Raw genomic sequence first — 16,262 nt, 5'->3', positions numbered from 1 at the left:
CCCCTGAACATGGAGGACATTTTACTACTTCTTCTTTGCAGCAACACTTCGTATACATGTTATATACATGTTCTTCTCAGTTTCTCTCTTCCTCAGGTGGAGCATGTCTCATTCTTTCGGTGTTTGGGGCCTTCTATCCAGATATTGCTCATCCTTATCTTCTCACCTCTAAATTCTAAGTGGTGGACAATCAGTGGATTTTGTGAAATGTGGAGTCCTAAACTGAGCAAACCAATTCAGAGGAGGCTTTGTTAGCTCTCAGCGCTGTAATGTTTGAGGGGTTTATTTTCATCTCCCAGCAGTGTGACAGTGTTGATTGATGTTTGATTTCTGAGCCATTTTAACCCCCCAGGTCCTCTTCTGTCTCCTAGCCGGTCATTTTGCATCCAGTATTTGTGCAGTTGATTGTTGTGACCTTCAGCTGGCTGACAAGATCTGAAGTATAACACTTAGCTTTTGTCTTTACTGAGGTACATCCTATTTATTTCAGACCACTTCTCCATTTTCTTAGGATTGTTTGGGATTCTAATCCTGTTCTCCAGCAGTTTTTTGCCCTTTGCAAATTGACGTGGTCTGCAAACTCAGCCAGGGTATTACATCATCCAAGGCGTTGATGAAATGACTGTATGCTATGGGTCTCAGTAAGACAAGAAGCTCATGATAGTTATCCTTCAAATACAGTTTTTCTACTAGGAATGTGCCTACTTTGTGTTACTCATGTTCCCTTTGGTTCACTGTGAAAGTGTTGCATGAGGTAGGTTAGGGCATCATTGGTAGGTTTTCTGGTAATGTCATAAGAGTCTGGGTTTGTGTCATTTGTGTTGACTGCTAGTGATCACCTTGCTATGTTCTCCATGTCTGTAGATTAAATCTTTGTTGCTCTCTAACCTTGCCAGCAATTACAGGTAGGTGCACTGAAATCTGATTCACTCTCTTCTCCTTTTCCTACTCTGTGTATCTGCCTCTTTCCAGTCTTTAAGTCTCTCTTTGTCTTCCACGAGTTCTTGAAGACTTTTATTGAAAACTTTTATTGAAAACTTTTCTCGCCTACAAGGTTGTTGTCATTGCTTATATCAGGCTGACACTTTTTACTTACGCTTCCTTGTAATTATTTACTTGTAGGTGTCAGGTAGTGTGCGAGAAAATGTCAGCCTTTCAATTAATATACTCTTTTTAATTACTATTACTGCCCCCCTCTTATTTAGCAAAGCTGTTCTTTGATAGCTTTTTGAGATGAAGGCTGTTGTTCTTTTCAGCTGTTTGTGATGTGCCTTTTCTGTTTTATTCCGGAGTCTTGGGGCCAGGTTCTGACCTAACCTCAGTGCCTCAGTATCTTTGGCTGTCAGGAGACGTGATCTTCAGTCAGAATAAGCCAAGAGCATTTAAACTGTCTTCAGGTAAATCATCCTAACTGTGCCCCAGGCCACATTTAGAAGGTGAAGCCATCTTTGCTTTTTGCCCTTTAAGGCAAGTTCAGCAGATATCTGGCTCATCTGGGAAATGAGCTCACTGAGTTTACATGAAATACTTCATTGACTTAACTTTTCTTTCCTTTGAATGTAGTACTTCTTTAAAGTGCCTTTACAAAGTTATCTTCCTTCTCTTTTACCACACGTTACGGGGTGAAAGCCTTGCCCCGCTGAAATCAGTGTGAGCTCCAGTGAGGTCAGAAATTTCACCCTAGAATTTAAAAGTACAGTTATACTGTGCAAGCCTTAAGTAATGTGCTGCATTTTGCTAAGCACACTTCTCTCTAACCACTTTTCTGTCAAAACTAAATGGAGAATAAGGAGAGCAGTACATACAATCTTGATTTTTGTACAGACAAAACCAATGTTATAAGAATTTTTATGTTTTCAGAACAAGGCCAAGTTCTCCACAATCTATTCCATTACATGTTAAATAAATTTGGATAAAGAATGGATTTGTGTCTCAGTGAACAATCCCAAGAAATCTGAGTTGAATTGATGACCCTGACATTGGCATTACCTTATAATGTTTTCGCTTTTCCATCTGTAAAATGAGGATAATGACACTGGTATTTCTTTAAAGCCCTTGGAGATCTTTGGCTGCGAACTTTTGGCTATATTCTGTAAGTGACACTTCTTTGCTTTCCAGAAGCCTTTTCAGGCTTCCATTAAAAAAAAATGTGTGTTCAGCTTTTTATACTGGCACTTAGAGACTTCAATGTCACCAGACCTGTGAGATCTCTTCCAAAAATGAGTCATGAGAGATGGGCTCTTCCTTTTGCAGGCTTCTGAGCTAGAGAAGGTCGCTATTTTTGCCTCCCAGCAGAAACATCCACCAGTATTGCTGCTTCCAGGGAATGAGCGCGGCAGTCTTGCACTTAGGAAGTGAAGCTTGTATAGGAGTCCCCTAATAGAGCGGTTGTTTTGGAGTCCCAGTAGAGAGCTAAGTGCCTTTTAGAATATGTTTAAATTAATGAAGGGATTAACGGATGTTGGTGCTTAACAATAGCAGAGAGCTGTTCTTAATGACATAGTGGTTCAGAAGGGAACAGGTCTGACTACACTATTACATAAGAAACAAGGAGAAAAGAAACCAGGTTTGCCTGAAGATCAAAAATTCTGCATTTGTAGGAGAGGAAGATAAAGAAACTGAGAAATCTTACTATGTTGGGGCAGTTTCTGGACTATCAGAGTGAAGATTTTCTAATTACCAGGAGGGTTTTGTTTGGTGTGGTGGTTTTTTTTTTTTTAACAACTGAGGATTTTAAATGAGAAAAGTAGCTGTTACATATTATTCAGCACTGAAACATCCCGAGGTTTTTGTGCAACTCCCTTGGCGTGGAGTCAAGTAGGGATAAAGTACTTATGTTTCTATGTTTCTTAAAATGACTTTTTCAACACGCTGAATGGTTCTGGGGTCTCAGGGGAACAGTTTAGGCCAGACTGACAGTGGAGTTGCATGGTAAGCTGCCATCCCAATGGAAATGGGAATGAGCAGACAACTTCCATTAGAGGCCACCGTTGAGACTACAGCAGCGTGTCGGCGGTACTGGTTGTGTTCCAAAGAGTAATTGCACATCGCTAGAACATGTCCCACTTTGCTGCGTGGTAGAAACAGTTGCTATTGGCTTGGCGGGGGAAGGAGAGAGAATTGCATACTGCAAGTGGGAAGAGCTTTAGACCCGTATTTCTCTCTCATGGCATATTCTCTCTGAGCTACTTCCTGGTGGGAACGGAAGGAGCTGAGCTGAGGGCAGCACCCTCACTTTCCCTGACAGCTTTTGAGATATTAACTTGGCTCAGTGTCTCCTGAGGTTTTAGCATCTCTCTGGTGCTGGGAGAGGCAGACCTGCCTTGCTCCCGGCTGCTTGCTTCCTGCGTGTCGGCAGCTAACTGACCCCCTCGAGCCAGCTCAGCTCACCAAACCTCCGGAAAGGTAACTGTTTATAAAAATGTGAGTTCTCTGGCTGTCTCAGCAGCTCAGCTCAGCACTAGAGCCAGTTCCAGAGGGCAGCGGGGTGTCTCTTTCAGGAGCAAGCCTCAGACTGACCGCTGTCTTGTGAAACAACCGCCTGTCCCAGCTCCTTCCCCTAGACTGAGTTTGGTGCTTGACCAGTGCCTTTAGACTGCCTCTAAACCCAAGAAAAACCAATTCACTGATTTAGCTTCACCTAGACCTCTCCTAGTGTAGATGAAGCTCCAGCAGGGTATTACAAAAGCTGCTTTGAGTCATGCTTCCTTTTTGACAGAATAGTTACTGTATTTTTAAGGGACATCTTATAGTGCACATGGCTGTATAATTTATAAATTGCATATGGCTAGCCTAGAACACTAAATTTTGTATTTACTGTGATACTTTTTGTACTGCTTTGGTAGAGCATGAATTTTCAGACTGAGAAATAGTGATGTTTTCCCAGTTTCTGTTGCTGGAGGTTGGTCATACAGGACTGTCCTCAGTGGAAGACAACGCTGTAGTTCATACCAGCAATCCAGCTTTTATGCAGTAATAATGAAAAGAGAAAAGTTTGTATTTATTTACTGGCCAATTATCCAATTTTTTTAAGATTGGTCTTCACTGGAAGATAAAATGAAGAGAAATGCAAAAGGAAAATTAAGTCATTAATGTACTCTTTGCTTCTAGCTGTTGCTTCATTTGGTTGTAAATTGTTTGCAGTAAAATTGCAAATTAGCAGCTTGGATAAAGCTCTATAAATTCCTTCAATATCAGATTTAAATGAGGAAGAATTGGGCCTCTAACCTTCATGGAGTATAACTGTAGCTAGATGCATTCCTAGGGGCTAATTATCCATTCCTCCATATCATTTGCTTGAACTCTCAATTGCTCAGTGTTTAGTGCACATTGGGTGGATGCTGGAAAATGCCTCAGAAGATGCGAGATGGAAGCTTAGGCAGGGGGATGCTCTCACTACCAAACACGGATGTCGGAAGACGTGCTGCATCCCACAGCAGGCTTCTGAATGGGAGCGGCTCGCAAAACCCCACGTAGCTTTCAGAGAGTAGTGCAAAATTGACAACCTGAGCTGGCAGAAAGAGAGACAAGGGTTACACTGAAAGGAGGTTGTCTACATTTTGTAAGAAAACCAGGTTGAAATAGCCATCGCTCGTGGAAAGGAAAAACACTGCATGAACTTCACAGTCAGTTGTCTTTGCGCCTCTTACCTAGGTACAGGGGAAGTGTCCTAAAATGTAAGCAAGGTAAATTTTAGTTTAATATGAGGTATTACTACTGTCACTTCATTTATTTTATGACTGAGATAATTTCTTCTTGATTATCACACAGCTAAAAGAACAATTCTTCCATTCTCAAACCTGTGAAGCAGTGTCTTTTGTCTCACCTGTATTGCTTTTACCAAAAGCTGAAGTGATAGGATGAATAATCTTTACAGGCAATATTTCAGATTTTTAGAGAACAGCCACGGAGAGCGAGAGACCCGTTTACAGAAGGTCTGTTGGGTCTGGGGGGGCTGTGGCCAGCCCGGAGGGAAGGGTCGATGGCTGGAGGTACCTCTGCGTGTGCTCCTTCTAGCCGGGTGCGTGGGAAGAGGGTGCTTCTGTGATGCAGAAAAATTAAGCTCCAGTTTGTGTGCATAAATAACTGGATTCAGGTATTAATTAGAGAGCATAATTTGTTTGGAGAGTCGAAGATTAAAGGAACTCTTGTCTTCCTGTCAGAACAATTTTGTCTGCATTGTGCTGTCTGATAAATCAGATTGCATAATGGGGGTATTGTGTGGATTTTCCAAGAGCAAATCAGAATATTCTGATATTCGACCCATGCTTCTTTTTTTTTTTTCCCCTTCCCTGGTGCACTTCTTCTGTCCATGGAAGAGCTTCTGCTCCCTTTACTGTCAGGTTTAACTGCCTTTGTATGCTACGTGGTGGCTCCTGTTAGCTGTACGGGGTATTAGTGCGGTTGTCGGCAGGGACAGCTTCTTTACCTCAGGCATTCAAAATACAGTGCTAGTCACGTGTCCTGCTTTTTGGACTTTGAACCTCTGTCTAATTCCAGCTTCTTTTCCTTGATCCAATGATCCTTCAGCCTGGAAAGAATAAGCAGCAACACTCATCTATTGTCAGCTTTGTTCAAGCCGTGGGGAAGTACAGTAGTTGCTGTTCCGATCTATTTGTAAAACAACAAGCGAGAGCAAAATGCTTGAATAGAACGAGCAAAAATAAAAACAAAACTGTGAGGCAAATCCTATTTATCTTTCTCACTGGGTAAATGCAGCCATACAGCCTGTGAGCACGGCATACACAGAGCTTGGGCTGTCTACGGGTGAGAATGCATTTGCAAGGAGAGGAGGTCACCTGCAGTTATTAACAGTACCGTTAAGCTCAAACGAAACATGGAGATAAAAGATACAGGGATTTGAGCTTGAGTTTTGGTGGTTTGGGTTGTTGTTGTTGTGTGGATTTTCTCTGTTTGTTTTTACTGCTTTTTGTTCTGCAAAGATGAGGATGCCTTATCTGTGGCTTTGTTGCTTTGGACACAGCTTGCATCCTTCTTAATAGTTGCTTATCATTTTGAATTCAGTTATGCTGGTTTAACACTTTGCAGAAGCCAATTCTCAGAGAAGTGCTGGATGTCCCTGGCTTTTGTCAATTGGATATACTGTGCCACTGGAACAGTTAAATCTCACCAGCGCCGGGGTAGTATACCCAGTATGCAGTCACATCATACGCTGGCTCTGGAGCTTTTATTGCTTCCGCTGTCGCTGCGTATTAAGAATTAGTCAGCAATGTGCACTAGATTGTTTTAGACGTGGTTTATATATTATTCCTAACGTACCCTGACAGACTGTGCTATCCCAGCTGCTCTGTGTTGGTAGTACCGGCAGGAATATCAGCCACTGTTGTTAAGTTTGGAATACAGGTTCATTTACAGCCTCAAATTCTTATTTATACAGAGCTTTATGAAACAGGCATCTGCTGGGGTGATAGTTTCTGTCCAGAGGTGAATCTGTCTAGAGACTTGTCACCAAAAGTAACTTCCAAATTCTGCACCAATTTAGAAAACCATGTATCGCCCATGTTTCATAATGAGGAATATTTTCAAACTTGCCTTCACACACAGGATTTCATAAGGAGCAAGAAAACATATGATTTTAAAAGAAAATACTATCTTTTGGCAGAAAGCAGAAGAGAGAACACTTGATAAGTATTGAATTAGGCAATGCTTGTTGCCCAGTCGTTTGTGAAATTGGTGGTAGCCCAGTCAGTCAGTGCTTCGAGGGCCTGATCCTGTTGCTCTTGGAGCATTTGAGTAATTTGTGGACTGTGGATAGACCAACATTGGATCTTTCATGTTGAAGCAGACAAATAAATGAATTTTTCTGACTGCTCTGCATTTCCTCCTCTGTCTTATGTATCTCCTGTATATCTTATATCTATAGAGTGGTATAAAAAAGACTCTAGCTCACCAACTCAGATCTTGGGGTGAAGGAAGAAAGAGAAGCTGGCTATGGCAGTTTTAAGCAAAGGAGAAGTCCATGAGTGGGAAAAGATGAGGAAGATGAATGTGAAAAATAGGGACACGAATGGTAAAACATGAAAACAGAAACATAGGGAACAGGACAAAGGAGGAAGTGAAACATAAGGAAACTGAAGTGTGACTGTCAAAGAAAAGAGAAAAGGAGGGAAGCAAATAGAAGAAAACAGAAAGATTATGTAGTTGTCAAGTCTTTTTTTAAAATATGTAAAACCAGAAGTGTTTCAAGATGTGAATGTGTATGTATAGAAATGAATACATTAAAATATAGGCTGTAATCTTGAGTTTTCCAGCTCAAATTGGAGAGCTGTGGGCTTAGTGGAGCCATATCCCCTTTAGTTGTACTAACAGATGGCCACATCAGTGATCCCTCACAGAGAGCATTCCTCCATCTTACGCTGGCTGCCCTGGGTTGTCCCCATCCTGCCAGATGAGCAAGAGTGATAAATGGTGAGGTCTCAAGAGCTGGTTCTGCTGGTAAATGACTGCCTGTGAACAGGTGAATCCAGACAGATCAGTTACCTGATTCTGAAATGTAAAACTGTGTGAGACGGAAGGGCGGGCACACGGAACATTGTGTTACTGTCATGTTTTGGGTGACGTGGGGTATTTGAAGCGTGGCAGTAGTCAGCAGAATGGTGAAGACAGCATCCAGTGCATGCCTAAAGCATGTGCTAAATCGGCAATAGAAACACCAACAGAAAAAAATCAAACTTTTCCTGTGGGGACAACAATATAACATTTCTATAAAACTTGTTTGTTTGGGAAAATGTGTATGCTAGTTAATTGAAACATTCACTCCTGTCAACTGAGAATTGACAGGAGGAACACCAAAGCAGACAAGTAGCAGCAAACTGTCTGAAGGCACATTTTTGGAGCCCTGTCTAGTCTGCAGCTTTTGAATTCTTCCTTTTTCCAAACTATAATGTGAAAATTTAAAATCAGCAATGAAATATATCAGGAAACTTAAAAGCAAATGACAGTTTGAAAAAAGAGGGGAACGTAGTACTCGGGTCTTCTACATATCAGGGTAAAGGAAATATGTTTTACACTGCTAGTGTATTTGCAAAGCTGTGGTATTACTAGAAATTCATTTAAAACTGAGAAGCTCAAAATAAAACTGCCGTTTAGGAACACTTGTACTGCTCAGTTTACCACACTGATATTTGCAGCCAACTAATCTGAATCCCTCCATCCCTTAGAAATCGTTAGTCCTCTTAAAGGTGTGAGCATCTTCCCACACTGTCAGATTTGAATATTTAATCCAGAGTTGAAATGCAACTCCTTTGGCAATGGAAACTGCCTTTGAAGTTTTTGGATCTTCTACATTCCATGTTTTCCTGTTTTAAATTAAAAGAACAAAGCACTCTCGAATAGCACCCTGTAAGCGCCCTGTGAAACCTGCATCTCAGACATCTGGCCAGCTGACGTGAGGAGCCAGACAGAAGAAGGAGGTCCGGGGGCATTTCATTCATCTTCCCATCAAAAAACCCGCCCTAGGTAAGAGAAGTTCACACAAGTCAGAGCTAATGTGGTGGGTCGTATCCTCAATTACAGGGCAGCCAGACTAAAGGCTTCATAAAGAAAGCTTACTCCTGTGCTTTGTTGATGGGGGGTGATGAAATACCCCACACTAGCTGCTGTAGGACTTACAATTATGATCTCTTGGACAGAACAAGCTCCAAATTCATTGCACTTACCTTTCTCTGAATTTCATAGGTCATTTCTGACCCAGCTGATATAGACCTTCCATGGTTTTTTGCTGTCCATAGACTGTGACCTCTCCCAGCCTCCAGGCAACAAGATTCATGATCCTGCTTGAACCGTGAACCTTCTTAGGATTTGCCTGTTTTGCAGGCATGAAAAAACCCAGGGCAGATGAGGTTTGTGGCATAAAAAGCTTCATGTCTGAAAAAATACAGAATTGAAATCAACTTGCAACTTCCTCTAATTGCACCAGATCTAGAATATTATTTTCAGTCTAGACTCAGGGTGGAAATCATTTTAGCAACACTGATGATAAATCTCTCTCTCTGGGATGAATGATGTCTTCACATCTTCGTGTATTACCTTGGAGCATTCAGTGTTAGAGTTGAGGTTGTGCTGTCCCCATGGAGAAAGTGGGAAAAAGTACAGCGTAGCTTCCAGCAGCATGGAGAAGGAGATGCAGAAGGCAAATAACTCAGCTTATCTTTCACCAAAACTATTGCTACCGTGTAGGGTTGGACAAAATCAGCTTGTGAGTAGAGAACAGGTAGTTGAAGTTGGATCTAAGCAAGGCAGAGGTGAGGACAAAGGAGAGCTGGAGGATGCCTTTGGCCAAGTCCCAGTTGTCCTGTACAGTCTGTAGTTTAGAAAAACTGCTGGATTCTTCTATGCCACCAGGCTCTTGAGTGGCAACCTCTGTGATTAATGATTTCTGCCATCTCTAGTTGGCGGGGAGATTCTGCCCTAGCTTAGTTACGATTTTATAGGACGTTTATGTTCCATCCAGGCCAGAGCAGTGCAGTATCCATGGTCATAAAGGCCCTGGTTCTTAGGCAACTGCAGTCACAGAGTGCTGCAGCGTTTCCCCTCGGCAGCGCGTGCCCGTGGTAGCCCAACGCCCCCATTTCTCTCCTATGAAGTACCGCTACGTCTGCTGGACCATGGATCTGGACAGGGAGCAAGGGCCTGGACCGGCTGCTGATGTTTTGGTGGCACCTAGCTTTGTCAGACTATCTGTCTCTGAAGGGATCTGGACAGCTTTTATGCTAAAACATCTGTTGTATTTATAAACCTGCACTGATGCTTGATGAAGTGTTTGAAAAATTGTATATGCCATTTTTAGATGAAGTTTGAAAAACCTGGTGTGTATCATATAGATCATATACTTCATGTATAACCATAAACATCATATATCATCAGACAGTACTAAACATCATCACACAGCATGTTCATCTTTGCACAATGTCAGAGATCAAGGTTAATAAAATGGCAAGGGATGGAAAGAAAATAATATTCTCCCTCTTATTCAGTGGTCAGTATGTTTGGATATTACCCTTTAGGTAAGTAATTCACAGTTGTTTGGTCAGAGTGACTCAAGTAATTACTGGCAGGTTTTTATTTTTTATTGTTATAATCTGGTTCTTTTGCCTACCTAATTACGGAATTTCATTATTTCTTTTTCTTAGTGATTCAGGTGTTGACTTGCTGGTAGAAAATTTAGGCAAGACTGATAGTGAGAGATTTGTATTTCTTTTAAACTGTATTCCACAAGCCGATCAGAAGAATCTCTCCTTATGCGTGCTGAAAGAGAGTTGAAGGTATCCGAACTTTTCTTCTCTGGCAAAAACTCTGTAGTGGTATCAGGCAGATTCCGTTTTGCTGCTGTTGGGATGGGAGCTGGTTGCCAGTTACACATCAGGAGCCAAGGGGGGCTGTGGGAGAGGGGTTGTGGAAGGTTATGCCTGCGCTAGCAATTAGTGCTGTGCGATAGGAGCAGAGCTGTATCCCCAGCTTGCTGGTCCTGAGGCCCTGATGTCCACATGACGGTATTTTTGAGGCATTGGACTAGCTCTGGTTTGGTCCCACATGCCCCACTGGTGGCTGGAGTGCCTGGGGTGTGTTCCTGGAGCCGTGCTCCAGATTTAGTTATGCCCCCAAGGAATCCTGTCTGGGGGCTCCGAGGCAGCACTGTGCTCTGTTGGGAGAGCTGCGGAGCTGAACTGCAAATGGGTGGAGACACAGCTGCTACATGTCTGCGCTTCTCTCTTAAGTAAACTGAGACCACAGGAGCAGGCTCTTGGAGGAAGTGGCAATACTTATTGCTAGCTAAAATCAAGGTCCACGGAGAATAATACCTATTTTAAAAGAAAAAATCTTTTAGTGTTGTTGACTTGGCTTCAGATACAGGAGAAAATGAGGAAGCTCTTTCTGGGGCTAAAACAAAAAGGGAATTGGAGTTAAACCACGAGGGTAAGAAGCCAGAGACGCTAGTGCAATTCTCTCTCTAGGATAGCTGCAGATATTTTGACATAGCCTAGAATGACTAAGCCACTCGATTCAAGAAGCGCCTGCATATTGAGAGCATAAAGCAGTTATAGTCTTACACTGCTATTCTTAAATATTTTTATTTTAAAAAAACACAAAACACTCCACTCACCTTAAGACCCAAATCTAATTACACAAAATGAAGATGTTTCCTCAACAGTTGGAGCATTTGCTGCCAAACTGAAGACTCCGTACTGAGTGAACGGTTACGGTGAGTGCGTCAACATAAAGGGGGTAATACGGGGACTGTAAAGAGAAACTGCTTGGACAGTTCTTACACGTGATGTGTTTACTACAGACCCATTTTGGAAATGCTGTCGCTTAAATAAACAAATTTTTGCTTATCGAGCGATGTTGTTCAGCTGTCTCATAAGCAACATCCAACTCTTACAAACCTAAAATGACTTTTCACAAAATAGAAAAGTCTTTAGAGTGCTAACACAATTTACTTTGTAAAGTTGTTTTCTTGAAGGGGAAAGCCTTTTAAAAAAGTAATTTTTAAGTACTGTGTTGGTTTTTGTATTTAATGTGACAGTCTATCATATCTTGACTTTGCAGCCAATGATTTTTTTTAACCTAAATCTGAGATGAAGAGATATATATGTGATATAAATGTGATTTGCTTAACAGGTTCAAGTTATTCTGCATTAATTTGAACATAAGATAGTGTTGGAACTACACCATCAACCAGAAAACTTCTCAATTCTGGTTAAGCACATTTTGCTCCTGGTCATACTGTCTGCTTAAAATGTACTTAAACACAACTTGAACTGATTTGGATTTGTTAGTTTTCCTCTTCTGTCATTTCACTCTTCTGCCCTGATTTGTATTCCTGCCCTCGAGCACAACGTTACTCGGAAATCTCTCATTCTCCTGCACTGTCAGGCCAAGCGCCTTTGCTCTTTGAAAACATGTTGCAATTTCTACAAATCATAGAAGAAAATTACACAGTCTTAAAAGCTATTGCTCTGTTCCTTGTATTAAATATTCATATTTTTACCCTTCTAGTTCCATCCCCTCTCACAAATAGTTCAGCCCAGGCTGACGTACCTTCTGTCATTGGGGGGGCTGAGAGTCCCGGCCTGCGTTCTCAGCAGAACAATGTGAAGTCCTGGCAATCTCTCACCGTCATTTTAGGAGAGGATTAACCCTTTAATTGTTTTTACATAAATACCAAGATGATCATAGCTTCTATACGTCAGTGCTTGCTGCAATTTTTTTTCCCTTGAACACCAACTCAGTGAACAGATTTTTACAATTTGTAGCTGCTCAGTCATCTTGTATGGCTTTTTAATCTCTAGAGGCCAGATGGAAGCGTGACCCTTCGGGATTGCTCGTTTTCCATAATGTGGGGATTGGAACTACATTTGAATAGCACATAGTCCTAGATATGTAAGTACACAAATATTTTTCTTTTCCATCCAGGTATCTTCTCTTCTAATGTTTTGGTTTTGTTTTCTTTAATGACAGTTTTCTACAGGGAAAACTCATGCACAAGTAAACGCTATGCCCTGACAGAAGAAAACGACAATTTTGGTCCAGGAGACTGGAGAGAGACACTGACACTGAAGGGATAAGCTTCTGCGATAGCTGATGACTTACCTTGGTTTCAGGGCACTGGTCAAACTGCTGTTGGACTCATCTGGAATGATGTGGGTTGTTTGTTTTTTTTTTTTCCTTCTTCTTCAGAAGCTTTATTTCAAGCTCTCCTATAATCCTAGCTTTGATTTTAGTTGTATTTATGGATTTATTCTCTGCTGTCAGACTGCAATCAATTGATTGAAATCCACAAATAACAAACATCAAGTTTCAATTTAAGATGCAGTAACAAGATGCTATCAGAAGAAGTTTTACGTACTTGAGCAGCTTTTTATAGCTAACGCCCTCCAGAGTCAAATCCCGACACGTTTGTAGCGGTAGGAAGGCAATGGCTTTCCCGCACGTTTGTCAAAGCCCACATGACAAATCCTGGTCGGCAACTGAAGGCGAGGGGACGCTCGCGCACCTGTGTGTGCGGAAGGGTTACATAAAAACTCCTACCATGTATGTTAGCATCGACCAGTACGCTGAGCAATTTGACCTGCTTTACCCTTCGTAGGACATATGATATTAAATTAACAAGAAGAAACTGAAAATAAAAACCAAACCAGAAGACATACTAACATGAAAAAACACATTTTATTGCACTTAAGTTATAAGAAAATAAAATTTCTAAGTGAATCAAACCATAGACACAATCCCTTTAAAGGTTGTTTTCCTCCATCATGTCAGGTTGTTACATAACTAAAATTAACCAACTGGAATCTGATTGTTTTAAATCAGACTATAAATAAAACAAAACAAAACAAAACAAAAAAAAAAAAAGGAGGAAAAAAGATCGCCTAGGATACAGTGTTAAACCACTTTCACAGTTCAGCTTGAGTTGTGGCTCTTGGAGAATGAGGCAAACCATTTGACTCTTTTGTTTCTCATTTTGTTTGCATGTGACATCTTTACAAAAACATAAGTTTTTGCTCTGTCAGTTCCTCCCAGCAATAACTGTAACAGTTGTTTTTTTTTTTATCAAATACTGTAAAACACTAAGACTGACCAGCAACTTTATTTTCATTTTTGTATTTTATAATATTTTTAAAAATTTTGTCAGTTTTTTTAATGTATGTTCATTCCATTCACCACAGCCCTCACAAAGAAAAATTTCCCCACAGAACAGGCTGCAATAGCTTTGTTCTAAGGAATGTGTTTTAATTTTTGCCCAGAAAAAAGAAAATAAGCTTTGCACACACACTCAATTCTTTATTTGCAGGCAAACTTCACTCTTAATTGTCTGAAACTCTTCCACTCTCAGCCTCTTAGAGGCACAGTTGGCTCAAGTTTCAGTGGCAAAAAGTCTTTTTCTGTAACCAAACTAGAGCAAATTTGGAATTCAGTCTGGGACTAAAACGTCACAGCAGAAAAAAAAATAAAAAAAAATAATTTGCTTTTCTTTCTTTCATTTAGCAGCATAAATAAGTTTGGCCACTGGGAATACAGTACAGGGGTGGGACAACAATCCCATAATTGAAGACCTACTTCTAGCACCAGCATTGCGAATTAAATCCATCAGAGGACTCTCAAAACCCAGGACAACTTGCCACATCAGAGCAACTTATGTGTTGAAGAGTGTAGATGGAAGCAACAGTAAATAGATTAAACGGAGGCTAATACTGTGATTGACATTGGCAATGGTTGGCAAAAAAAAAGAGGAATAAAAGAAAAAAGAAAAAGCTCTGATAAAACTGTACAAAACAATTCACAGTAATATTTTAGCTTTTCCACACCAGGAATGGACTCTTTGTTTTTGTTTTCTTTCATTGCAGATGCTCTCTAGTTTTTGAAAGTCAACCAGTGACTGCTCACAGAGGTTGGAAGGGACTGCTGGAGGCTGCCCGGTCCGACCCCCTGCTCAGTGCGGGGCTAAGGGACAGCGCGTTGCTCGGAGGGGCTGCTGGGACCCCGGGGTGCATGAGCAGGCTCGCCTCTGCAGCTTCTTTCAAGATCTTTGTGGTAAAATAACCTGGTAACAAGAACTGTAACAATTTTTGTTTTTCGCCTCCAAATTGCTCAAGGAGCAGTTGGAGGAAAGGAAAGAAATAATTGCACCTGGTTTCATTTCAAAAGTCGTATTTTTGCAAAGCTGCCCCGGTCAAAAGTGTAGCCTTTTTATGTGACGAGACAGCGAATGCCTCTCGTGTCAGTTATAGTTTGTCATCTTTGTCTTCTCCTTCGTAGTCTGTAGGTCTTTAGGATCTGCTGCCCCAAGCCAACATCCTGCACCACCAAGGACAAGGGATTTTTTTTCCTTTTTCTTTTTTTCTTTTTTCTTTTTTTCGCAGGGGGAGGGAAAGGAGAACATCGTCTACACGTTTGGACAAATTCATCTTTCTGCCCTTCACTTCATATCCACGTCAAAGTCCAACACCAGCAGCTTTGTTTCCTCAGTCCCGTTGCGGCTCCCAACCGCACACACCAGCTTTGTGTTAGAAGCTCTGATCCGCCACACGACGCCTCCGCTTCCCCCGCTCTCCAATGTGACTAGGTTTCGGATAAATTCACCCGTTTTCAAGTCCCAAAGTTTTACAGTCCCATCATCTGAGCTGGTAATTACAAAGTTCTTGTTGAACTGTAAACAGGTCACAGCACTCTGATGCTTGTTGGGACCTGCAATGGTAAACCAAAACGTTTTTATTTGTAGATAGAAAGCAATGTCAGACAGCACTGCCTATAGAATAATTACCTAGCTATTTGCATACAGCTGGTTCTAGCTATTAGTTGTGTTAACTCAGTTCTTGTACATTAAAAGGTTCAGAAGCCTTGCCATGCTTTCAAAAAGTGACTGCAGGTATAGGAAAATTCCCCAATATTTCCTTCTTCGTTACAGTGATCTCGTCGTGTTGTACACAAACAGCAGGGCAAGCGTGCGCTTGGACATTCATGAAAACGAACGTAGCCATCCAGGCTGCAAGCGTTTGTCTCCAAGTCCCTTTGAAGTGTTATTATGAGATTACTCTATCAGTAAATATTGACAGTTACATATTGACATATAAATATATACTGTTAAAACAGCAGAGTCTGCTTTACAGGGAAATTTAATTTTCTGCTCCAGCCAGCGATGCTGCATATGATATATGGGAATGATAAAGGACTCTTTTGTGGGGAGAAACAAAACCATGCAGTCGTGTGCATGATGCCTGAGTGGCAACTGTCAAAATGGAAACAAAAATTTTTCTTCTTACTGAAATAAAGAAAACATCTTCCACTCATTTCTCTTGATTTATTGCAACCGACAGCGTACTCTGCCTCCTGATCCAATTAATCAGTAGGCTTTGAAACATCCAAGTGACCCCTAAATAAATATGTTGACTGACTGTTTCGAGATGTCATTTCCTACATATTTCTGTGGCTTATTAGGCTAATATACCCGTAGCAAATTGCTATCAGTCCAGACCATCTGCCTTTCATAATAGGCAAGTGATTTGAATAGATTAGATTAAATACATTTTGTTCTTCTAATTCAGAAGAAAAATCATACAGCTGTCATCAGAAAAATATTTAAGTTGTAAGTGGTTGATGCTTGTCATTATTTTAACTTTTTTTTATATAGAATCTGCGGCATAGATTACTGCAGGCAGCTTGATTTACATGAAGGTAGTTTAAGTTTAAGCTCACCTTGCAATGTCTGTAAACATTGTCCTGTTTTAATGTCCCAGATTTTG

General features: G+C 41.1%; 1 protein-coding gene across 1 annotated transcript in view; it reads right to left on the bottom strand.

The window, feature by feature from the left end:
• Positions 1-14,599: 14,599 nt before the first annotated feature.
• The window catches only part of FBXW7 (F-box and WD repeat domain containing 7, E3 ubiquitin protein ligase), a gene marked incomplete at its 5' end in the record, with an annotated part of 19,096 nt that continues 17,433 nt past the window's right edge, over positions 14,600-16,262 (bottom strand). The window contains 2 exons of the mRNA XM_009698973.1: positions 14,600-15,207; positions 16,216-16,262. The exon at positions 16,216-16,262 is cut by the window's right edge and continues 182 nt beyond it. Coding sequence (XP_009697275.1) covers positions 14,939-15,207; positions 16,216-16,262 — 316 coding nt within the window. The remainder of the gene's footprint in view (positions 15,208-16,215) is intronic.

Source organism: Cariama cristata, unplaced genomic scaffold, assembly GCF_000690535.1.
Source record: "Cariama cristata isolate BGI_N322 unplaced genomic scaffold, ASM69053v1 scaffold3204, whole genome shotgun sequence".
Lineage (NCBI taxonomy): Eukaryota > Metazoa > Chordata > Aves > Cariamiformes > Cariamidae > Cariama > Cariama cristata.
Note: the sequence above shows the minus strand (reverse complement) of the source record. Positions and strands in the feature narration are given on the sequence as shown.